The following is a 23,635-nucleotide window of genomic DNA, read 5'->3' as shown; positions in this document are numbered from 1 at the left end:
GGTTTCAGAAGTGAAATCATCCATACCAGACAATGACGCTGTATTCTTTGGGGAAGCTAACGTAGATTATATACTTACATACAGACTAGCATGGGCAACTGCCTAAAGTTGAACCGGATAAGGCACTTACGCATGCCGGCGATGAATCAAATGGCTACGCCCGAGAATCAAATACATCTTCGAAGTTGTATGACAGTGGTGGTCGTGTTGCTCGTGCTTATCTGCGAATATTCAATTTCAACACGGCTAACTAACGATTTTCGGTCACTTGACACTTATAAGCAGCAATATCATAGTACATTGTGTTAACCTATATTCAGTGTCAGATCTCAGTGCTTTACTTTATTGTTACCGAGCTTATCTGCCGTATTCTTTGCTTTTTACTCCAACACCAAGGCAGATACCTTGTATGTCTCACCACCAAAGCGTGATCCAGTCAATATACTTTATGACATCACAAGCAACTGGTGTATATATTAAGGTAGTTTCATAGCTGCATTCTGCTTTTCAGCGGTGTTCAATTCAATTCATTTGCACTGTTCAACATTCAGAAACGGGGCACACTTCAAGAATGAATCTGCAAGACTATTAATAGAATAGTAATGGTTATAGGATGCGCCGAGAAATCTGGGTGGGTATTGTGGTCGCAAACATAGGCAATGCAATGTCTTGTTCGCTCTATCTGGGCGGTCCAATGCGAATACAAACTCCTCTGGGCAAGGTCTATAAGCCCTCCTTCGCCAACATATCTGTAATCGAATGAGCTGAGTTCTGGAATGTGCCTGAGCATCTTACCACAAATATCCAAATAGAATGCAATCGCGTTAAACCTGCACAGCCCTTTAGCTCAGCCAACTTTCCATAACGAAGATCACTCACGTCGGTTTGTATCCAATCAAGGAGTAAAGCGTCCACTTTACCCGTGAAGTCCAGTTGATCAAGTCAAGGTGACTGACGCCTGTGATTGTGCCTTTGTACGTTCCCCATTTACTGCTCGGAACACTGCGAAACGACGTGAGTTTTCGTCAACTTTCTTGGAGTGTGGACTACGCAGATAGATACCTGACAAGACCATCGTTTGGTGCCTTCTCTAGTACCTCTACTAGATCATGCAACTGCTTGAAGCTCGACCAACGCTCTGGTTCTAATGTGGCGCCATATGAGTAATACTTTACACCCTCGCGGTCCGGAGTTTTGGGATTGAATTCTTCCTGCATGTACTTCCGGGTCAACTGTGCGAAAGCCCCGGTATCGACTCTGAAAGTTCTCAGCAGTCCGTACACCTTGGTCAGGTTTTCCGCTGGAACCGGCATTAGAATCACTCGTGAGCCTTCAGGAGCCGGATGCATACCGCCAATCTGTTCCATCACGTAATCGGCGAAGGCTGATCCACGGTGCGGCGTTGCGATGGTCGTTAGGGACTTGACGTCAACGTTCGGCGGTTTCAGCTGGCTGATCATGTACCGCGAATCCAGTCCTCTGCTCAATCCGTCAGTCGTGACCTCTTCGCAACCTCGGAGCACCGTACCCCTATGCATTCGTAAGCCTGCCGGGCCATCCACACGTTGACCAGGCAAGCCAAACTGTACCATACTATGCCTGCCCACCCACCGCATCAGCACTCATCCCAAAACGCTCCAATCCCAACAGCACTCACGCGATGATATTCACGCTCTTCCCCTGCGCCTGCGACGCGATTATCTCCGCCAGCTTCTCGCCCCTCTCCTCTATAGAACCGGACGGCGGTACGGCTGTGGTTATGACTTCGATATCGTTCGCCTCCAGCGCGTCCCTCACGCCACGCCAGTATTGCACGCTGGGGAGCAATGGCCCGGCAAGGCGGAGCTCGTCGAAGCCGAAGAGGCCATGCGCAAGGACTATCGGGTACTTCTGTCGGCCACGGAAAACGCGGAAGGAGGCGCATAGTGTCAGCGTCGGTGCGCGACACAAGTTGGGGGTCAGGTAGCTAGCGGTATGGTTCGGGCGAGCATACCGGTTTATCTGTGCGGTGTCAGTGCCTGAATGTAAGCGCTACATGGTAGCAGGCTGCTGCGAACCATATGTATCTCTCAGCGCTGCGAACTCATCGTGGTACTTGTGCCCTAAGTCAAGGTCGTCGATGCGCGGATCCGACGCTCGTGTGACCGGGGAGGTGTGTATCGCGCGATAAGAGATGTGGGATCCTTTGGACAGCAGGCCAATGGTCTGGCGCCGTAAATGCAGCGCGGAGGTCATTGTATGCAGTGGAATGGTATGTGTGAGACGTGGGAATAAAGTTGCAAGGAAAAGTATCGATGGTATCTGGGAGCTCGAGATGATGTTCTTCGATGACGTCGTACCTAGCGCGACCGGCACCCCCATGCACGAGATCCCTTGTCATTGATTGTCGCATAGCTCCTGCATGAACACGCTAGAAATCGTCGAGAAACATGTTTTGGCACTCACGCTTTGAAATGGAGATGAAGTACTGTGGCATGCTTTGCTAGCTTGTTCGCACTCACAACGACGAGTCACGTCGCAGGTAAACCGTTTGCCTTTTCATGCCAGCTGCGCCGCACCAAAGCAGCTCACAACATCTATGATACAGGCTGACTCTATGAACACAACCGACGCGACAGGTGCGGACACGTCGAAGGCCTCGCACTGCTTGTAGAGAGAAAGGGAGCCATCGGCTCATACATGATCAGAACAGAACAACATGATGCGTTTCAGATGGTAACCATAGAGGAATGCTGGGAGATTTTAGTCCTTCGACGGGGGCTCCGCCTGCACGTTGGTGACAGCCTCGAGCAACTGGTCGACGACGATGCTGCCACTCTTGCTGCCGATTTCCTTGATCTCCTTCAGCTTGACCTCCGTCGCCTTGTTTGCCTCCTCCTCGGCCTGCTTGTTGCCGCTGGTGTGCTGTAGTTGGAAATCATCGTCAGTTTCGTCGGGTACTCTCGCATGGCGCGTTCCACCGGGACGGGCATCACTTGGGTCGTACCTCCTTCTCGAAGGCCTTGAATTCCTCCTCCTTCTTGTTCCTGTACTCCTCGATCTCCTTCTGGGCCTCGCTGCGGGCGTCCTTCACGCGCTTGGTGCGGTCTGCGGGATGCGGTCAGATAAGGTGCGTCCAAGAGAGCGGTCACCGAGGGCGGCGGTGGGGGATCGGAGCTAAAGTACATTCTCTGGCTGGGGAGAGGTTAGCTTCACTGCCATCTGGAGAGGATATCTTGATGCTGACCCTTCTGGACGATCTTCTGGGCCTCACGCTCGGCCTGTGCGTTGCTGTGAGCTCGGTGTTGTTGACATGGACCCGCAACTCGGGTTAGCTTACGTCGAGCAGCGTCTGAATGCCCGCGGAGTTCTGGGCGGACTGCGAGAGGCAGGTCAGTCTAGGAGCAAGCTGGGGACGGGATGCGAAGCTCGACGCACCATGGTGCCGGGATGTTGGAGGGATCGATGACGAGGTGGGGTGGATGGTCGCGAGAGGTCGAAGGTGCCCGATGCTGGAGCTGCGACTGGAGTTGCAGCGGGCCTCGTCGTGCTTGCCCGCGTGGAGCTCGAGCCAAGCCTCCAAGGCGGTGAGGGTGGTGCGGCGCCTGACTGACGCCCGCCAATCTCAAAATATCCCGGCCCGTCTCTTCCCTCGCACCACTCACATTCGCTTTCGATCGGCTACACTTCTTTCTGCGGAGCAATCTCCTGAGACTGGGAGTAGTCACCTTCTTCTCCACAATCATGTCCACCGCATCCAAGCTCACCCTTCTGGGCACCACCGCCGGCGCCATCGGCATCGTCATCATGGTGCATTACCAGCAGAAGGCCGAGAAAGCGGTACGCTCAGCGCATGTTGACGACGGATCACTTACAAACTAATGCGATTTTAGGCCATGCACGCTGGCGTTCTCCGTGACCTCGAACAACAAAAGCTGAAGCGCGAACGTATGCTCGACTTTGAAATGCAACGGAAATTGGAGGAAGAATACCGGAAAGTCCAAACGGTCTCGGATGGAAGACAAGATATATCATAGCCCACTGCAGACATTGCGTGGCCGCCGGTTCGCTTGGAATTATGAACGAGTTGCGCCGCCTGAAAAGGACTTGCGCAGCACCGCAAATTCCAGCCTCGAACCTACGCTGACCGGCATGCTTGCAATGGCTTTCGCTTCTGCAGCGTCGGCACCATGCACAGTACGTGTACTTGATACAACAGTGCTACACTAGCCGGACCCGACATCTTGCGATATGCCGATATTGTCCGTTGCCATCTGAAAGTCGGTTCGGACCAGCTTTGCACTCTGTGCTGAGCATAGCGCTTGCTGCGCTACCACAATACATCTCCACTCCAATGGCCTGGAAAGCGGTCAAACAGCTTGAACGAATCAAGAGGAAGAGCTTGAACCTGTAAAAAGATTGTAAAACAAGTAATTACAAGCGTAACCACTGTCCCTCGTTTCCTGCATCAAAGCCTGTCACAGGTGAAGATTAAGAGAAGGTCAGATATCGCCAAGGCTTCAGCTATTTCAACGACTGCACTGCGTGTGATGTGGAGGAATCCAAGCCAGCTTGTAACGCCCACGGTAGCTCCATCAAGATGCAATCCAAGATTCCAAAATGCCACCCAATAGTCTGCTAATTTAACGTAAAGACGCAGCGCTCACGAAGACAGCTTCCTCTTTCCGGTCGTGACGGTGGTATCCATCGGATCGCCCTCATCATTGGTGAACTCCACCACTTCCCACTCCTCACGATACGAACCATCCTCGGACGCATAACCCCCGCGCGTCCTGTTAATCTTCCCCAGACGACTGTTCTCCACCAACCGCTCAAACCACGGCGCACCCCGACCCGGCGTGACCTGCAACGGCCCAAAAACCTCTCTTGTCATTCTCGCTTGCTGCTGGCTCTGCGCGCCTCCAGCAACCGACGGCGGCGTCACAGCCCTGCTCGTCGGCACCGACATGACTCCTCCTTCATCCGACGAAGCGTCCCCGTGGAACAAACCCATATCTTCCAGCTCGTGCACGTCCTGCTCGCGCAGGCTGCCCAGCGTCAGCGAGATGAAATCGGCGTCTTCGCGCGTGCGCTCGTGCCATGATGTCAGCGGGGTGCCGCAGAAGCCGCAGAACTGGCGGCGGAGGCCGGGCAGCGTCGTCGTGGCTGGCAGTGTCGATTGCGGCTCGTAGAAGGTGCGGCGGATGAGGGAGAGCGGCTCGTCCGGGAACAGCGGCTCGGCGGATGAGCGGTACCAGCTAAGGGGCACGCGGAGGAAGGCGCTGAAGGGCGTGCCTTGGTGGCGGCCTGTTGGGTAGTACGGAATGCGTCAGTGGTCGGTGTGGCTTGAGACGTGGGAGAGCTTTTGGGGGAGGAAGAGGGCTGCTTACGGGTTCGGAGGCTGCTGTCGAAGAGAACGGAGGCGAGTTGATCAGATGCGGGAGGGACTTGGACGACGTAGTGGTTGCGTCCGCAGGCACAGGAGCCCTGGAGTGTGCGCTCCATGGTGTGGTGGGCGCTCAAAGTGTGGTGGCCGGAAGCTCGCTGCTCGGAATGCGGATCGGCGCAGGATAGTTGTTTGTCGGCTCAATTGAACGCGTAGTATGAAACTTATTTGGGGTCGAGTTGGGACGGAAGCTCAAAAGGTATCGAAGGAACCTGTCGACTTGCAACTGACGCGTAACAGGTAGCTTAAGTGGACTTGAACGATGGAGGGGCTTTGGACAGTGCGGCATGGAGCCTTTCATCAATCAGGCAGATCATATGTCATTACTCGCACGGGCCATAACCGCGTTTTCGCCGGGCGGGCGGGCGGTGGATGACCTACCCAGCGCTTGCTTTTGCAGGGAACCACCGAATGCTCGCGAAGGCGCCGCGTCTTTCCATGGCCTTCCGCTCTCATGCACCTCCCCCCGCAGCCAGCCATGAGAGTAGTCAGCCACCTGCAGCGAGCGGGGAAGGCCGATAATCGCCTTCAGGCCGCCAGGCATCGACGTTGTGCCCACAAAAGAGTAATCGAAGACGTTCTTTCTAGCATCGTCCGGAAAGTGCTTGGAGGCTTCTTGGCTGACGGTGCCCTACCGCGCAGTTATATGCGCCAATCACCTTGACCACATGTCAGCTGTCTGTCCGGTCCCCTCTGACACACCTACGCCCACGCCCATGACTACGTCTGCCTGAGGCACCGTAACCCAAGGCAAGGGAGACGAATTGCTCGCAACCACAACTCCGACATAACGCCACATTGCTGCACACACGCAAATTTGACAGCTCACAAGACAGATTGTTATTACTATTGCTACCGTGCTCAAATCAGAACCTGTATCGAACTCCTCTATCAACCGAAATCTCATCGCACCGACCGCAAGCAGAACAAAAATTTCAGATGGCCAGCATCGAATCGTTCACCATCCTTCCCACCTGCGCCAGGGCAAATGGCGCTTTTCTGGTTCCGCAGGCACCCTGCTGAGGAGCCGCTCTTTGGAGTCGGAGACTTCAGGACCGTATTTGCAGAAATCCCAGAGGCCTAATGTTTCTTGTTAGCAGGAATGTTTGTTTTTTCGGTGTTACGGCAAGAGGATTTGCTAACCTGAAGCCATCGCACGGGGCCTCTCAGTGAGGTATTTGCTGTAGGAGCTGTTTCGCGAAAGAGAGGGTCGCTTGGTGGGCAAGTTTTGTGGTACGGGCGTTGTTGGGGGAGAGTTGAGGGAGACGCTGCTCGCCGACCAACTGCTATCTGTGGCCATCTCGTTTGAGAAGAGAATTGAGAAGGAATAGAGGATCTGGCGGTGTGCTTGAGTCTGGTCGTCGACAAGAGACCTTGCAACTTGGACTTTATAGTATGGGATGCGACCGCTATGTGGTACCTAGGGTTTAGAAGTGGCAACGAACCGTACTTTCAGGTTGCATGTGAATAATAATAAACATAGGGGATGAAAATCTTTCTTTATCTACGTCCAATATGCGGTCTTTGGTTGTCATGGGTCCTTTGGAAAGTCGGCTCACACTGCAAATCTTGCGGTTGGGATCACGCAACACGGGTCGAGATAACATGTGTAGTAACGGGACCATGGGTCCGTAGACCCTGAACTAGAACATCGTGAGATAACCAGCTATTATTAGCGTAGGCCTTATCAGATACAGATGATTTGCAACCCTTTTTCGCCGGTCACTATCCTCAGTACTGACTACTGTGCGGCCGATTCTCAACTCAAAGAACGGAATCACCTCAAACTAAACCTCATCCACAATCTTCGACCCGTCGATATACCAGGCATCCATCAACACCTTCTTAGCCGCCTCGAAATCCGTCCCCTCGCACTTCTTCTTCAACGCCGCCCTGCTCTTCACTAGCTCCTTCGCCACATCACCCCACGCCACCCTCTCCTTCCCCACGAGGCCCCTCGCATCCTCCTCCACCACCACATCCACCAACCGCCCACCCCTCTTCCTCACCACCCCATCCACCACCACCGCCTCGACGTCCTGCGGACTCGAATGCAGTACGATCGCCGCGACGGGGTCCTCCTGCGCCGCGCACACCATGGCCGGGCTGGTGCCGGCCCAGACGACGACGTCAGCCTTGCAGCCCTCGCGCAGGCGGCCGGCGACGCCGTCGAGCGCGAGCGCGCGCGCGCCGTGCACGGTGCCGAGGTTGAAGGCGTCCTCGACGGAGCGCCAGACGCGGCGCGGCACGCGGCCGGCGTCGAGGAAGCGCTGGTTGCGCTCGCCGCGCGCCGCCTGCAGGCCCAGCCGCAGCTCGCCCGCGATGCTGCCCGCGCCCGCCGCGTGGCAGTCGTTGCCGGCGCACGCGATTGGGAATGCGTCGACTTCGGAGGAGGAGGAAGAGAAGGCTAGTGGCCGCCCCAGCGCCATCTGTAGCTCCGTGCTCGGCGTGCTGGCGAGGTGGCTGCCGCTGGCTTTCATGATGCGGATGTCGTCGGCCGTGGCGCCGTTGGAGTGGGAGAAGACGACCGAGGGGAAGGCGTGGGGTGAGGAAGAGGAGGAGGATGCGGTTGCGGTGGCTTCGTTTTTGGGGAGGAGGCCCCAGGATTGGAGGTGTGCAGGCAGTGAGTGGTCGGCTTGGCTGGCGTTGCGGACGAAGTGCGTCGTCAGCAGGTGGATGTTGTGCTGGCGTGCCGCGGCGAAGAGCGGGCGGCAGGCTTCTTCGGGGAGGAACCAGCCGTCAAAGGCAAGGCCGAGGGTTACGCGCCCATCGCCTGGGCCGAAGGGGGAGCGTGAGGCAAGTGAGTTGAAGGTTTCGAGGACCCAGGGCGCGAGCATGGAGCCATCCGGGGAGGTAGAGAAGGTCAGAGTGGGCTCCCAGGAGGCTACTTGGTTGATTGGGGTGTAGGCGAAGATGGAGCGGATGCCAGAGGTAAGGGTTGCGGAGATGGCGGTGGGCGCTATTTGGGTTGTGAGTTGAATGTCTGCATTTGAGGCGGACGCGGAAGGTAAGTGTGTGTCACTGTTTACTTACAGGCTTCAGGAGAAGTGTTCAAGTGCGCATGGTCGAGGACCGTGGTTGTGCCAGCATTGAGAAGCTCGAGACAGCCGCCTAGCTGGCCCCAGTAAAAGTCGGAGAGGGTATAGTGGGAAGATTGCAGGTTCCCTTGCCAATATCGTCAGCCTTTCGCCCTTAGCACTAATCGGCCCAAACTAACCGGTAGGCATGTACTCCAAGAATGTCTCGTCGGCATGTCGGCCTTTCAGCTGTGTCTGCCAGACGTGCTGATGGCAGTCGATGAACCCGGGGCTGACAATTTTATCAGTACAGTCAATCACTTCTCCAACACCTTTGTCGGAGATTTCTGGCGCGATGCAGGAGATGATATTGCCAGCAATCAGGAGGTCGGCCTTGGTCGGGACGACATGATCGTTTTCATTGTGGATGAGGAGTGTGCCACCTTTGAGCAAGATTGTGGAAGCCATTTCTCATGAAACGTGGAAACTAGCCCTGATGATGGCAATTGATGGAAAGACCTGCGGAACTCTTATAAGTAGCTGGCGACATTGTTCCCTTGGCTTGCCTCTGAGCGGGGTTCGTGCTAAAATGTTGCAAGTCCGGCTCCAGAACTGTATTCGCTCGGATTCTCGCTCTTTGCGAGCTTCCATGAAAGCTCCACATGGGTCCCCGCTCGCGCCGTTAAGCCGCTAAACTGGACCAAGTAATGAGGGCCGCGAATTTCTGCGACAAGACCTCTTACACGGCGATCTTGTTAGAGGGCTGAGGAGTAAAGAAGGTGGTTAACTTCATTCGTGATGGCTGTGGCTCGGGTTTTACGGGGCGTCGGCCTTTCGCTCTTTGGATGTGTGCGAGGGCCTTGGCTGAGGGCCTTGATGACAAGAGCAGAAGACCCAGACCTGGACCAGAACCCGGAATGCTGGAAGAAAACGCTATCGGGAGCTTTGATATCGAGAAAAGGTCTGATATCAAAACTGTCCACCAACGAGTTCCTACCATAGGCGGCCAGGAACACGTGACATATGCAGTCTTCGCCAAGAATCAAGACCAAGCTTCGTCTGAGCGCTCACCGTGCAGGCTTGGAGCACTGTCAATGGCGGGCAAGGGTTTGAATAGATGGAAAGCAGAAGGGGCCAATGGGCAGAGTTGGCAGCTTCGCCAGATGCGGAGGGCGCGGAACTGGTCCGGTCGGAAGCGCACAAGCACACACGTGCAAGACCTCACCACGGCATTCGCTACTTTTCCACATCATTATCTCCCCACGAACCAAGGGAGGAACTGCATCTAGGATGCTACAAAAGCGAGCGGGCAAGCTTTCTCTGGCTTGGCCAGCCACCCAAAACGCGGTTTGTGAGCCGCATCCACGTTTTCTGGCCTTGTCATGACGCGCGACAAAACTCTCGTCCTCGTTTCCATGATCCCTTTTGCTCTGAGCTCTCCTGAGATGCAAGTCTCGGCCCCTGGTGTCTTGTCCTACGAAGTATCGGCCGGTTTCCCCACGTCCGCCTTCTCGTCCTATTATCTGCCGCCCTCGACGACCCAGGAACCGCAGCCTGCACTCCATGATCCGGTTCTGAATATCACCTTCCCGCTCAACCTCACCGATCCGAACACGATACCCGAAAAAGATTTTGACCCTGTGTTCTATCCAAGCCCCATTGGAGACCTCTCCTCAGGTGAGGTTGAAGCACTGTTCAATGATATCCTTGCCAACATCTCCACCATCATTGACGACGATGGAACTGCCAATAACTGCTCAAAATGCATTGCGGCACTGGAAGCCGCCAAACCAGCAGCCCTCTACGCTCCTGATAGAGTTCCGGATGCGATGATTGACATCTGCAAGAAGTATCGGCTGCATTCGGACAGCACTTGCGAGGAGGACTTCTCGGCTCATACATTTGGCTCCATCTGGACCCAGGTCTTGAGGTTTGCCGATCTAAGCGGATCTGATGGTCATTACATCTGCAACTCGCTAAGCAGCACCTTCTGTTCCACGCAGAAGACTGCTCCCCTGGACACGACCGCGCTATTCCCGAAGCCGAAGCCTGCCAATGCCACAGCTCCGAGGGCTAGCGGAAACAGGGTCAAGGTGCTGCACATGTCAGACTTCCATCTTGACCCACGTTATTCCGTGGGCTCTGAGGCGGATTGTTCTGCGAGCATGTGTTGCAGAACCAACGTGGAGAACTCGGTCTTCGGCTCCGGTCAAATATCGTTTCCTGCCCCTCTATTTGGCGCTTACAAGTGTGATACTCCATACGATCTTGGTCTCGCCGCTCTACAGGCGGTTGGACCGCTAACGGGAACAAGCAAGCAGGAGCCCTTGGCCTGGACAATATACACTGGGGACCTCGTTTCCCATGATCCGCAAAGTCAACTTTCTCGAGCTTATGTTGAGTATGCTGAGACCAGCATCTATGGCATGTTGAAGAAGTATACCACAGGCCCGGTTTTTGCGGCGCTGGGGAATCATGATAGCAGCCCGGAAGCCGTTGATTCTCCTCATAACTTTCCCGGTCCGCTCGGCGAGCAACAGTCATGGAACTACGACCACGTTGCAGGCCTGTGGCAGCATGAGGGCTGGATTGGCCCAGAGGAAGCCGCTGAGGCGCGCCTGCATTATGGCGCCTACAGCATCAAGAACCACTACGGCCTGCGCATCATCACCTTCAATACTGATTTCTGGTACAAGTCAAATTTTTTGACCCTAGTCAATACCACTGACCCAGACAACTCTGGTATGTTCAAGTGGATGATCAACGAACTTCAGGCCGCCGAGGATGCAGGTGAACGGGTATGGATCATCGGACACGTTCTCTCCGGCTGGGTCGGCACGAACCCTCTCCCGAACCCAACAGACCTATTCTACCAGATCATTGACCGCTATAGCCCTCACGTCATCGCCAACGTCTTCTTCGGCCACACCCATGAGGATCAAGTCATGATTTACTACGCCAACAACGGTACTGTACGTGACGCCAAGAACGCTCTTACGTCCGGCTGGATTGGACCTTCCGTGACGCCTCTCACAAACCTCAGCTCCGGTTTCCGCCTGTACGAAGTTGACACCGGCACCTTTGATATCATGGACGCTTGGACCTTTGTTGCAAATGTTTCTGCCTTCCCAGGTATGAGCGGCACCGGGCCAACGTATAGCCTGGAGTACTCGACGAGGGATACGTACGGGCTTGCGGCCGACTGGCCTGAGGAGGCGCCGCTTAATGCTACTTTCTGGCATCACGTGACGGAAGCTATGGAAGCAAACCGTACTCTCGTTAGCATCTTTAATACGTACCAGGGCAAGAGCAGCGTGATGAGTCCAAACTGCACAAATGACGCGTGTGCGGAAGCAAAGATTTGCTACATGAGGAGTGGTAGCGTGGCGCTTGGAAGTCAGTGTCCGCAGGGGTAAGCTTACTGTTTCTCATTGTAAGATGTTGCTACTAACTTCAATCGCAGGTATGGCTCGGTGCAGAGCGCCTTTAAACCTTCGTCTTAAACTAATAGAGATAATTCTCCTCCCCATATGATCCTTTGCCCGAGGTGACGGTACTACGCGCATAACTTTCTTTTTCAAAGCTCTCTTCCCCAATCTCTATCAGGAAGATCTCACGTGTTCGACTATGCTGATGTCATATTTCTGCGAAAGGTATGATTCTTGTTTATCTTTTTTGGGATTATTCCGCAGTTTCCGCACTTCCGGGAGCACAGTGTTGCAAAAGTTCCACTTTTCACCACACTATCCTCATAAAACATGGCATCCTACTTATGTTATAGGTGGAGCATGCATCTGGATGTTTCAGTACAGTTCTGCAGCCAACGTGTACATTCGGAGAGGCGCTCCACCTACATATGTTGAAAAAAGGTATGTTTTGCGAAAGGTTTGCGAAAGGTAAGCTCCTGTGTAACCGGCTGAAACAATATTTCGGCTCTCCGCCGATTATGTAAGGCCATTGTGGTGAAGCCATTGGTCGTGAGGCTGGCCGTTGTGGCTGATGCTCATTCTAGCGTTCTTCGCGGCTGCGAGCTACAGGGCCCCACACCGCCACGACGTCCCGAATCAACGAAATGAACGTAGTATTTGAACCCCTCCTCTTCTGCTCGTCGACTGTCATCTGCAGTCCCTCGACCTCTTACTCACGTTATTGCGTCGCCCGAGCGCTTGTTGGCTTTGGTCCCCCTTTATCCCTCACGCAGTAGACATCAACCTCGAGAGGTACAGCCACAGCCCCCACGACCGAAGGCTTGGATTCGGATGACCGAGTCCCCGCCCCATGGACCGCCCCCACTCGCGGTCACTAAATCCAATTGGGGAAGGTGGGGGCGGCGTGCGTCACCGACCCAAACAGCTGTCACAACATAATCTCCAGGTGCTCCAAGCATCTACTGCCGCGGTACATACAATCTTCGACCCGATGAATGTCAACGGCGGGCTAATAATAACCCGCAGTTGCATGCCCCCGACAATGACAGATACGAAGTTGGCTTTCTGAACGGTTACGACGGACCAAGACAACATGACGCTTCCACCGCTCTTTGGAGGTACACCCAGGGCGAAGCCAAAGAAGATCCGTTTCCACTTTACGCAAAGGGAGCCCAAAATGCCGCCTACAATCCGGAACAGCATGTACAACTTTCAGCAGTACCTCAAGGTAAAAGACGTGAAAGATCTGTTTCTATACCCCAAGGCGATGTCTATGAGGGAGGTACTAAACGGCGTTGTTCTACATCCACCGGTACCGAGACCCGGGCAGACTTTGCTTGCCCGTATTACAAAAGGTTCTCAAGACAAGGATTGCCTTCTAGTACCTGCACTCACCCGTTTCCGACCTCTACTAGGGTGAAGTGAGTATATGCGCGCAAGATCATTCAATAACATTTTACTGACATTTTGTCTTAGAGAGCATCTTCTCAGGACCCACTCACTCATTAAGGCGCAAACTGGAAATAGAACTTCGGCCCATGCGAGAACGAGTAACCCTGAAATGCTGTTCGGCCCCGAGAAGCAAGCATCTCTTAAGCAGAGATCCAAGAGACATACATCGGAAGCCGAGAAATGGAAGGTCTTCTGGGGCATTTTATTTCCGAACATGACGAACATTCCTTCACCATGTATGCATACCCGACAAGAATGTTTTTCCGTTGCTAACAGGAGATCCCAGATCTTGACGACGAAAATGCATCCTGCGCCGAGAAGGATCAGTTCGCGAGCTTTCAGGAGATGCAATGCATGACGTTGCCCGAGAAGGTACAGAAACGCCTCTCTGAAGAAACCAGTCGCCTTAAATATACGGACGTGGACGAACTGATTGACATGCTCCCCGCGCTGATGCGTGAAGTCATGATGGAAAACGGCTTTAATTCCCGAAACGACACACGAGCAAACACGCCCATCACTGTTTCTGGTTCCTTCTCAGTGACCGCAAATTCAGCAATACGTGGACATTCCGACCTCCAGGCAACAAGCACACCGCAACAACCCACGACACAGGACTCCACCAGCGACCTCATGTTCCCAGGAGATGCGTCACAGGCCGAGAGCCTTGGTCATCCTCAAGGGATGCATGTCGATACTTCCAATGATTCGGCCTACTTCTCTGCAGAGATGGAGGCTAGACAGCAACCTCTAAAATACCCAATGGAAGATGCAGAGGACTATCACAGCCACCAGATCCCCGGCATGAGCTCTTTTGACGGTCCAAGTGTGGCAAACAACTATTCCGGTTATTCTCACTGGAGCTCAGGCAGTCTGATAACGTCGTTCATGCAGCCAGGCCCAGGCCATGCTGGCGCGCAAGACCGATCACCTACAGACTTCGCCGGCGGCTGGGCAAACGACGAGACCTTGGGCAACGAAGGAGAGCAGATCGCTGACTTGAATTTCTTCGATGAGTTTCTTCACGAACAGGGAACACAAACGGATTATGCATTGTCGACATCACTGCAGCGAACCGGTCCACACTGACGGGTACTCGTGGCGGATCTTCGGAATGTTTACGTTGGCAGCATTGGCGAAAAAGTTTGTCTTTTGAGCTTAGTTGTGGCATTTGGAGTAGCATGGCTATTGGTTTAAAGAAGTCTTTGGATGCGGACATACTAGGGATGCTGTGCAGTTCAAGCGCTAATTGTGGATGTTATACGGGCTGAATTTATCATGCTTTATATCGATGACAAGAACAAGCTCGAAGCAGCTGTTCGTTTCTCATGAGACATTAGTATTGACCGTTTGGCAGGAGAATAGGTGCTATCTGGTAGACATGCAAACTCCATGCTCTCCGTACTACAGAGGGGTGCTGCAGCCAATGGCTAGCGCGAAGAATAGCCCCAGCTCTTTCTCAGAAAAATAACATATGTGGGTAGGTGAAGCTATCGTCCAGACGTGAATGTATAATTATTAATTCCACATTTACGTCCGGACGATAGCTTCAACTGCCCACGGTATGGGCGAAATGAATTCACGCTAGCCGTCGGCTGCAATACCCTCCTGTATTTCAGCAGCCCCAACTTTGAACAAAGTTCTCCCCCATGCTCGCTCGCTCCACCAACCGTTTGCGCGACTCGGGCCGTTTAAGCACGGGTGGGGTCCAGGACGGCACGACGACTACCCACCTTATCGTGTTCGAGGACTCTGATTGGCTCGCGCGATTGTTCAACCGAGTATAACTGTGTACGGAAGCACTCCGGACGGGCAACATGCCTGTTCCTGCAGTCTACACCGGCTGGCGGGTCACACGTGGCTAGATTGCCGTGCCCCTTAAGTCGTTTTACGATTGTCGTTGGTATTGGCAGCATTGGCGACGAGGGTCGAGAGCTGCTTAGTGGGGAAATGGAGGGAGGGGTCGAAGGGAGGCCTTGAACGGAGGATTATTACCAGTTCGATGGAGCCCCAGAGGTGGTCCTTTTAAAGCAATTGTGATGTCCAAAGGAAGGGCTTCCTCGTCGCCAATCACATCCAGTTGCTCACTACAGGAACCAACATCGTACATAATGAGTAGCCAGAAAACCCAAGATCGCGTCGCCATCGTCACCGGCGCTACGGTAAGCACATATATCCGCCCCTTCCCAAACACCACACCACCACCATCCTACCCGCCATTCTGCACCATCCACCGATCCGCCACCCACCATGCCACCCCCCGACTGACCATCCCCCACCAGTCCGGCATCGGCGTCGACATCGCGCGCGACCTGCTCTCCACGGGCTACAAAGTCGCGCTCGTCGGTCGGCGCGCCGAGCTAGGCACGCTCGTCGCGACCTCGCTCGACCCGACAGGCGCGCGCGCGCGCTTCTTCGAGGCGGACGTCGCGTCGTACGCGTCGCAGGCGTCCATGTTCCGCGCCGTGCACGCGCTATGGGGCCGCATCGACGTGCTGTGCGCCAACGCGGGCATCACGGACAAGAGCAGCGTGTACCAGCTGACGGCCGAGCACGGCGGCGCGCGCGCGTCGGCCGACGACGTGCCGCCGGCGCCGGACCTGGAGGCGACGGATGTGTGCTACAAGGGCGTCGTGTACGGGACGATGCTGGCGGTGCACTTCATGCGGTTTAACAGCCCGACGCCGGGGGGCAAGGTTATCGTGACGGGGAGTGTGGGCGCGTTTCATCCGCATAGGGTGGTGCCCGAGTATTGTGGTGCGAAGGCGGCGGTGGTGCAGTTTGTGAGGGGCGTGGCGCCCGTGTTGAAGGTCAAGGATGGGGTGACGATTAATGTCGTGCATCCTGGGTTGGTGCAGACGCCGATTATTCCCCAGGAGATGATTAAGGCGGTGCCCGAGGGATGGTAGGTGCAGAGCTGTTTTCTTTTTTTTTTGTCCCTTCTACTTCCCTCGCCATATTTCCTATCATTTTTTCTTGATTTCCTCTCTTTTGCTTTTCACTCGATTCCTTCATTTCCAACTCAAGATACGGATAGGCCATACTGATCATTCTTGCATAGCCCCACACCCGTTGAAACAATCATCAAAGGCTACCGCGTGTACCTGGAGGACGACACCGGCCGGACCGGCGAACAGATGGAGGCGTCCGGCACCAACCTTGTTTATTATGATCCTCCAGCCTACGCCAACGGAATTGCAACGGAGGGCGCTACCACAGTGTGGGAACCGTGGTTCATCATGGGGCATGGTGTCGAGACTGGGCTGCCGAACACGTACAAATAAGAGAAAAATAAGTTGTCGTCAGAGCACAGTCTGCATGTAAATATCCAGGAAATCAAAGGACTCCATTGATCATTGAGAAAAGGGCCTGGACGGGATGTCTCACGTGAAGCGGACCAGGTGGTATGTAAATAAACAAGACTACATCAAATTCTGACAAACTCGAACTTCCTCGCGAGCCAGCAGCCGATAGTGACACTCCTCACCGAATCATCCTCATCCCGACCAAACACCAAGGTCCAATTTCCTGGGGCGGGAGCATCCAGGCCTCGCGGACACGCCAGAGCCCAGACGTCTCCTCCAAGATATCGCATCAGATGTGCTGGACCTTGTCCCAAAATTCCATCAAAAGCGCCGTACAACATCTCACCTTTGCCCTCGCAGTGGAACACGGAGTCGAGTTCAGCGCAGCGGTAGTCGCCGAGGAAGGGCGCACTCTGAAGGCCGAGATTCGGTGGGAAAAGGCGGTCGGCATGAACGATCAGATTGTCTTCCGTCCGATTGATGCTGAGATGTTCCCAGTTGATGGCCGCAACCATGCCTCGAGACAGAGCACGGATGCCACTGATAGGTCGAACATCCTCCGCGTCGCCTGTGAAGTTGACTGCAAGTTTCCCGTTCTTGCCGGGAGACACGGTGACGGCTAGCTGCGTGTCGCGGTCGAGAAAATTCCCAAGCCATTGTGGATCGGGATCGACGGTCGAAGCTTCCGGCTCAGGCAGGGTCAATATCTTTCTCAAGATGTATTCTGCAGCATCTCCTGCGTCGGCTTCGTGGTTGAACAAGACGACAACGGACAGGCGTTCTTGAGGCGCGTACATTCGGTGGAGCCGGTATCCACGGAGCGCGCCGCCGTGCCCTACAGTGGCTACCCCTTCCACGTCGACGTGAAACAAGCCAGAGCGGTATCGTGCAGGATTGCCGTTGTTGAACTTTTGGGACTCAGCACATGGCCGGTACCAACTTTGCGGGTCAGACCAGAGGCGATCGAAGTATTTCTCGTAAGCGACCATGTCTGCCAACGACGCCACTACTCCGGCATCACCAGCCCACTCTATCGCGTTGGAAGCCGGGAAGAAGCCGTGCTGCTCGTCCCCTTCGTAGCCGACGCAGGGTTCGGGGTGATCCCCTGTTTTCGCACACAGACGAGCTGTTTTCATGCCAGCCGGAGTAAAGACGTGTTGTGCAAGCAGCTTTTCGAGTGGGGTGCTGGTGACTTCCTCCAGCACTCGTCCAAGGACATGGAAGTTCGTATTCGAGTAGGAATACTGCGCGCCGGGCTGAAACTGTAGCGTGGCAAACCGATCGAGCACCGCTCGAGCATCAGTCTCCCGGGAGAATTGACGTTCCGGCAGTGCACCCAAAAGTGTGCTTGTCGCCCAGTAATCGCGGATCCCAGATTGATTGTCACGCAAGTGGTTAAGCGTTAAACCGCTCTCTTGTTGGAGTTGTTGAGGAAGAATTGACTGTAGCTTCTCGGCGAACTTTTCTGTAACGTCTCCCAGCTCAGCCGTTTGTGGTGTTGGATTGCGCTCCAAATCAGTCATGGTCATGCACAGCATCTGCTTGGTGATGGAACATATTGGCATCAGTGTATCGGATGTCATCGGAATTCGTCGATTGATGTCGGCGTATCCCCAGACGTGCTGATCGATGAGTTCACCATCCTTCAGGACAGCAATCGCACCACCCGGTCCACGATAGAGGCATGGGACTTCCCCAAGGATGTGCGGTTCCACTTGCCGGTTGAAAGTCATTTTATGCCTATTGATTGGTTAGTCAAATCGGTTACCCTGTGGGCAGGCTTGCTGGGCGCTCGTACTACTACTACAGGAATTGACGTTCCTGTTGTAAGTCTGTTTATGACCTGTATCTTGTAAGCAGTCAGACGCCGAGATTCTGTGCGTACTCTAGTATGGTCATGATGTTAGTGGCGGGGATGTAGCGCTTTGGAACCCCGCACTCGATAAGATAAGAGAGGGGTCGTGCCTGATTACGTAACTAGCCCGCATTTCGCCGGGTACCAGTCTGGCAGCGATGCACAGGGAGTGAGACTCGATGTGGATATACACTTTCTCGTGTAGCCACGCAGTATGCAGATCTAAATATTGCTATACAGATTAACTGTGCCTCTTTGTTCTAAGTACAGTTGGTCGTGAAAAAAAGGCGGGTCCATTAGCAGCCAAGCGATATTACCTTAGGTGTTCGCGTGACGGGTGAGGAGATGTTGTGCCAGTATCTCTGTTGAAGCATACCGACAGCGGAAGAAAGTAAATTAACTGAATCAAGATGTACTCGTCAGCGTGGACTCCGAGAAGTGGTGCCTGCCCAGGAAGCATCATTTCCCTATCTTCTCCTATGGTGACACTCACTCCGACTGCGCCGACTACGCCGATATCTCCACGGAGGACAACTACTCCGAGCATAGTAGTCTGACGGTCACTCCGACCACATCAGCAGCCCCATGTATCCACAATCACCGAGGGACCAAAGATAAATGGTCGTAGGCTGCCACGTAGCATGGGATCAACTTCCCATCTTCATTCTTTTTGGCACGACCACCGCCGCCGAGTTGAACTATGCTTCGCGAAAAGCTCCTCCGTTTAGAGAAGCAACGAGCTCATTCCGAGCCTCTCCCGTCCGGGCCCTCGCCATACACGTCTTCAAGCTTCTTCAAGACACCAACCGCCACTCCCAAGCCCAAAGCCAAGTCCTGGAATCACCTCTTCAGCAACGCCGCCCTCAACCAGGGCACATCCGTCCTCAAAGCCTTCGCCCGCTCCAAGAGCCTCTCCCCCGACACCATAAGCCTAGGCACCGGCCGCCCGTCCGCCGAATTCTACCCATGGACCTCACTGTCCATGCACACTGCTGCCACCACCAGCAGCAATAGCAACCCCACCACCTCGCCTCCTCCCCAAACCACCATGACGACGACCTGCTCCATCACCGACACCAGCCCCTCCGCCTACAACCTCGCCGCCGCGCTCAACTACGGCTACGCCGCGGGGTCGCCGCAGCTGGTCCGCTTCGTCACCGAGCACGTCGAGCTGGTGCATGACCCGCCGTACGCGGACTGGGAGACGTGTCTGACGGCGGGCACGACGGCGGCGCTGGACACGGTGCTCGGGCTGTTCTGCGAGCGCGGCGAGGACACGTTGTTGGTGGAGGCGCACACGTACGCGGGCGCGCTGGACGCGGCGAGGGCGCGTGGGTTGGACGTGCTGGGCGTGGGGATGGATGAGGAGGGGTTGGTGCCGGAGGAGCTGGATCGGCGGCTTAGAGAATGGGATGGTGCGAGAGGAGGTGGCGAGAGGATGAAGAAGAAGAAGAAGAAGCCGTCGGTGCTGTACACGATCCCGTCGGGACAGAACCCCACGGGCGCGACGCAGAGCGCGGCGCGGCGCCGGGCCATCTACGACGTCGCCGAGCGGCACGACCTGTACATCATCGAGGACGACCCGTACTACTTCCTCCAGTTGGGGCCTCCTCCTCCTGCGCGCGTCCCATCCTCCTCCCAAGCCGACACCCCCCTCTTCCACCAAACACCACCACCGCCAACGACTAACAACGACCACGACGCCGACGACGCCTACCTCACCACCCTCCCCCCCTCCTACATCTCCCTCGACACCTCCGGCCGCGTCCTCCGCCTCGACTCGGCGTCCAAGATCCTCGCCCCGGGCCTGCGTGCCGGCTGGCTGACGGCCAGCGCGCCCGTCGTCGCCAAGTTCCTCGCGCGCACCGAGCTCGGCGCCGGCGCCCCCAGCGGGCCGACGCAGGTGTTGCTGTACAAGCTGCTCGACGAGGCGTGGGGCGGCCACGCCGGGTTGATTGGCTGGCTGCGAAGCCTGTCGGAGCGGTATAGGCGAAGGCGGGACGTCCTGGTCGAGGCGTGTGAGAGGTATTTGCCGAGGGAGGGTGGGGTGTGCGAGTGGACGGTGCCAGCTGAGGGCATGTTTTTGTGGGTGAGGGTTGGTGGGCCGAGGTGTCCGGGTGCGGTGCGGGCTGGAGGTTGCGGTGGTGAAGGTGGAGGCGGTGGTGGTGAATCACTCAGCCTCGTCATTGAGGACAGGATCTTCGCCCAGGCGCAGGAGGAGGGAGTCTTGGTCAGTAAGGGTAGCTGGTTCGCCGCTGATGACGAGGCGAAGAAGGCGGGCGGTGTCAATTTTCGGTTGACGTTTGCAGCGGCGCCGTTGGATGCGCTGGAACGTGCTGTGAGGCGGTTTGGAGCCGCCGTGCGCGCCGTGTATCAGCTTGACTGAGAAATCGGATGCTTAGGAAAGCCCTTGCACGTCATTCTCAGGACCAACGAGGAACGGATGTTCGGCGAGGTTGAGCCAGAAGTCTACTTCAAAGTCTTGTAGCACCTGGCCTTGCCAGTGCCCCCAGTCTTCAACGTAATCCGTCGGAGAAAGTGAAAGCGGGTCGGGTGCGGGTTGTGTGTTGGGCTGCTTGATGAACTCGTTGGACAGGAGCCTGTCGAGGAGATTTTTTATTGTTTGCGCGGCCCCAGATAGCAATGCATAGTTGGGATCTTCGAGATTGACGAGTGCGCCTGTTTCTACCTCCGCCACCAAAACACTTAGGTCTCGGATAGCCTTGGAGGGAGATGCCCCTTCGCTGCCTGTCGTGAATGATTTGTTCAGCAAAGCAAGGGAGATTATGCCTGCCGCCGCGAGTCCATAATATGCTACCTATGACAGATTAGTTTGAGCCTACCCCGCGATGCGGGACTGGACTTACCTTCCATCGAAGAGATGTGCCGGAGTTTGCCAGCCGGTCTCTCAGGACCACCGCCTCAACGATGAGACTCAGCATCTCGGCGGAAATGGCTAGTAGCCTAACGCCTGGTTCTGACACTCGTCGCACCAGTGCCAAATGCAAGAGAAGCCCAACGTGCAGGTAATTAAGGCGCGCGCTAACCATAAAGTCCTGCTCTATGGGTCGTCGGTCACCATAAGACCTCAAATGCCCTTCGAGACGGAACTGTGGAGGCAGTGTGGCCCACTGTTCTTCGGCATCGGCTTGAATCGCCCTTTGTTGATCAGCATTGACCTTTACCACGCATGGGGGTCCACCAACCGAGCCTTGCGTATTCGATGATCATGGTTCTCTTCTCGGAAGAGATCAAGTATATCCTCTTTCAGAACCGCTAGCACAGCAGACCAGCGCGTATCCGCTAAATAGGTGAAGCTTTCGTTTGGAGCCCATTCGACGCGCCGCCGAACAATCCGGCAATACTTTCGATGCAATCGCGGCGGTCGTCCCATGAATATCGCAATGTTCTTGTCTGCAGAATAAGCGCGTTCAAAAGCGCCTTGCCGAAGTTGAATCAGAAAGGCTGGGTCGTTTTTCGCATTGCCAAAATTTTCGTGGTAGCCGAGGGCAAACAGTGAGCTCACAACATCTCCCAGCTTCCTCCAAGATTGGTAGCCTAGAAAGTCAGCACAGTTTTGCAGATGAAGACGCGATTACTCACTCTGGTCTCCTTCTACCTGAGCATGGAGAATGAAATTTTCGTACTGCAACAGGAGTTGAAGGTCATTCAAGCAGTCGAGAGATATAGCAATTTCCAGGCAGAGGTCCGAGTAGTGCATAGCGAGTCTTTGGAGATTTCCCCGGTCGTGGTTAGAGTCGTAGAGGGGTTCAAAGAATGGAACATCAAGCGTAGCTCGAGCGACAGCAGTGAAGAATAAGCCCAGGGTCTCCCATCGAACCCTTTCCCTGCAAAATCTAGCACAGAACTCCTCCATTGTGACATCAGCACCAGTCACCAACGGGCTGCATGAGTGCGAGAATAGATTTCTTGATGTTTCCTCCATGTCTTTCTGGCTTTCACTGGGGGTTTCAAAGAGATATTGAGCTGACTCAGCGCATTGAATGGTGAAAGGGCCAACCAGGGCGAGATTGACCCCGCTGGCGACCCATGCCTTGACCAATGAGATCCAGGACGATCCTTTCACTGAACAGATTTGTGTAATTAACATGGCGCCGTGAGAGACCTTCTCATCATTGACCACACAATCGAAGGCCTTGTTGAGACCTCGTCCTGTAGCCTGATCTTTCTCCTCGATCTCGCTACTACTTCCAGATGAGAGGTGTTCGAAAAACGTGGTGTGGCTGGAGGAGCCGAGGTAGCCTGGATTGGGATAGCGTCGTGATTTTGCTAGTGGTCTTCCAAGGGATTTAGGCTTGAGCGAATAGATTGGCGTCTTTTGTCGAGAAGGGCTTGGGTTGGTGGATATGTCTTGGACTTTCCTCTTTTTGAATGGCTGCGATCGATATGCGCAAGCAGCTGCCTGGTTCCTGTCCCTACATCGTGAACACACTGGCTGCGTATGGTCGCAAGCCAGTTTTGAGGCCCTGCAAGGATCACAAGCCGGGAATTTCGGGGGCATTGTTGGGTACGCAGGGTATCAGAAGGGTTGAGATGCCTTTCTTGAAAGGAAGCTGGATATCACTCCGAGAGACAAAGCGGACACAGACTGTTGGAGATAGGCGAGATGGCACGCTAAGTGGCATTAGTCATACTTCAGTCCCACTCCGATAACGGGATGCGGGGTATCTGAATATGCGTACAGCAGGGTAACAATTACGAGCGAAGTGGCCTCATATTGCGTCATGCAAACCTCCGCTTCTGTCATCTGGAATGTATGCTCAGCTTCAGTCGTTAGCTCGCATTTTGAGACGATATTTCGAATGGTTGATCTAGAAATTCCTTCGCAAGTAGCAGTGCTGTTTGCAAGGTAGCAGAGGTGCACTGCTAATCAGTAAGTGTACTTATGGAACGACAAGACGCTGAGCCGCAAGGCAGTAGAAAACTCTCAAGGAATATCAGTAAGCATGGCCAATTACTACACAAAGGTCACATCGGAGGATTGTCGGTGGGCCGTTCAAGAAAAGGCCGTGGAAGAGCTAACCTGCTCAGGAAAGTGATGTAGTCGGCACGTTCGGCATAGTCGGAGTAGTCGGAGTGTGGCGCCAACAGACCTCGCCCTTGAGCCGAACCTGCAGCCCCATTTACCCATC

The 23,635-nt window shown here is 54.8% G+C and overlaps 10 protein-coding genes across 10 annotated transcripts; 5 read left to right on the top strand and 5 right to left on the bottom strand.

Moving 5' to 3' along the window:
- Positions 1 to 723: 723 nt before the first annotated feature.
- LTHEOB_4839 (Triacylglycerol lipase) lies at positions 724 to 2,235 on the bottom strand (the record flags this gene model as incomplete). Its single annotated transcript, XM_035513917.1, has 8 exons — positions 724 to 749; positions 796 to 830; positions 880 to 1,002; positions 1,063 to 1,300; positions 1,352 to 1,479; positions 1,658 to 1,890; positions 1,994 to 2,001; positions 2,058 to 2,235. The coding sequence occupies 8 exons, from the start codon at positions 2,233 to 2,235 to the stop codon at positions 724 to 726; spliced, it is 969 nt and encodes a 322-aa protein (XP_035374281.1).
- A 507-nt stretch (positions 2,236 to 2,742) lies between these two features.
- On the bottom strand, positions 2,743 to 3,420 carry LTHEOB_4838 (Vacuolar ATPAse; the record flags this gene model as incomplete). Its single annotated transcript, XM_035513916.1, has 5 exons — positions 2,743 to 2,904; positions 2,987 to 3,087; positions 3,227 to 3,260; positions 3,320 to 3,358; positions 3,418 to 3,420. 5 exons carry the CDS (start codon positions 3,418 to 3,420, stop codon positions 2,743 to 2,745), a joined length of 339 nt encoding a protein of 112 aa, XP_035374280.1.
- A 303-nt stretch (positions 3,421 to 3,723) lies between these two features.
- LTHEOB_4837 (Cytochrome c oxidase assembly protein) lies at positions 3,724 to 4,016 on the top strand (the record flags this gene model as incomplete). The annotated part of the gene is made up of 2 exons (XM_035513915.1): positions 3,724 to 3,819; positions 3,873 to 4,016. 2 exons carry the CDS (start codon positions 3,724 to 3,726, stop codon positions 4,014 to 4,016), a joined length of 240 nt encoding a protein of 79 aa, XP_035374279.1.
- Positions 4,017 to 4,642: 626 nt separating this feature from the next.
- On the bottom strand, positions 4,643 to 5,484 carry LTHEOB_4836 (MSS4 domain containing protein; the record flags this gene model as incomplete). Its single annotated transcript, XM_035513914.1, has 2 exons — positions 4,643 to 5,286; positions 5,370 to 5,484. 2 exons carry the CDS (start codon positions 5,482 to 5,484, stop codon positions 4,643 to 4,645), a joined length of 759 nt encoding a protein of 252 aa, XP_035374278.1.
- A 1,728-nt stretch (positions 5,485 to 7,212) lies between these two features.
- Positions 7,213 to 8,910, bottom strand: LTHEOB_4835 (5-methylthioadenosine/S-adenosylhomocysteine deaminase; the record flags this gene model as incomplete). The annotated part of the gene is made up of 3 exons (XM_035513913.1): positions 7,213 to 8,384; positions 8,459 to 8,590; positions 8,643 to 8,910. The coding sequence occupies 3 exons, from the start codon at positions 8,908 to 8,910 to the stop codon at positions 7,213 to 7,215; spliced, it is 1,572 nt and encodes a 523-aa protein (XP_035374277.1).
- A 914-nt stretch (positions 8,911 to 9,824) lies between these two features.
- LTHEOB_4834 (Metallo-dependent phosphatase) lies at positions 9,825 to 11,945 on the top strand (the record flags this gene model as incomplete). The annotated part of the gene is made up of 2 exons (XM_035513912.1): positions 9,825 to 11,854; positions 11,906 to 11,945. The coding sequence occupies 2 exons, from the start codon at positions 9,825 to 9,827 to the stop codon at positions 11,943 to 11,945; spliced, it is 2,070 nt and encodes a 689-aa protein (XP_035374276.1).
- Positions 11,946 to 13,047: 1,102 nt separating this feature from the next.
- LTHEOB_4833 (Ser thr protein phosphatase family protein) lies at positions 13,048 to 14,411 on the top strand (the record flags this gene model as incomplete). The annotated part of the gene is made up of 3 exons (XM_035513911.1): positions 13,048 to 13,088; positions 13,347 to 13,558; positions 13,609 to 14,411. The coding sequence occupies 3 exons, from the start codon at positions 13,048 to 13,050 to the stop codon at positions 14,409 to 14,411; spliced, it is 1,056 nt and encodes a 351-aa protein (XP_035374275.1).
- A 1,022-nt stretch (positions 14,412 to 15,433) lies between these two features.
- On the top strand, positions 15,434 to 16,606 carry LTHEOB_4832 (15-hydroxyprostaglandin dehydrogenase; the record flags this gene model as incomplete). The annotated part of the gene is made up of 3 exons (XM_035513910.1): positions 15,434 to 15,484; positions 15,605 to 16,227; positions 16,384 to 16,606. 3 exons carry the CDS (start codon positions 15,434 to 15,436, stop codon positions 16,604 to 16,606), a joined length of 897 nt encoding a protein of 298 aa, XP_035374274.1.
- Positions 16,607 to 16,749: 143 nt separating this feature from the next.
- LTHEOB_4831 (Beta-lactamase) lies at positions 16,750 to 18,526 on the bottom strand (the record flags this gene model as incomplete). The annotated part of the gene is made up of 2 exons (XM_035513909.1): positions 16,750 to 18,367; positions 18,513 to 18,526. 2 exons carry the CDS (start codon positions 18,524 to 18,526, stop codon positions 16,750 to 16,752), a joined length of 1,632 nt encoding a protein of 543 aa, XP_035374273.1.
- Positions 18,527 to 19,182: 656 nt separating this feature from the next.
- LTHEOB_4830 (Aromatic amino acid aminotransferase) lies at positions 19,183 to 20,868 on the top strand (the record flags this gene model as incomplete). The annotated part of the gene is made up of 1 exon (XM_035513908.1): positions 19,183 to 20,868. One exon carries the CDS (start codon positions 19,183 to 19,185, stop codon positions 20,866 to 20,868), a length of 1,686 nt encoding a protein of 561 aa, XP_035374272.1.
- Positions 20,869 to 23,635: the final 2,767 nt, after the last annotated feature.

This window comes from Lasiodiplodia theobromae, assembly GCF_012971845.1.
Source record: "Lasiodiplodia theobromae strain AM2As chromosome Unknown scaffold_13, whole genome shotgun sequence".
NCBI lineage: Eukaryota > Fungi > Ascomycota > Dothideomycetes > Botryosphaeriales > Botryosphaeriaceae > Lasiodiplodia > Lasiodiplodia theobromae.
This window is presented reverse-complemented; position numbering and strand designations above follow the sequence as displayed.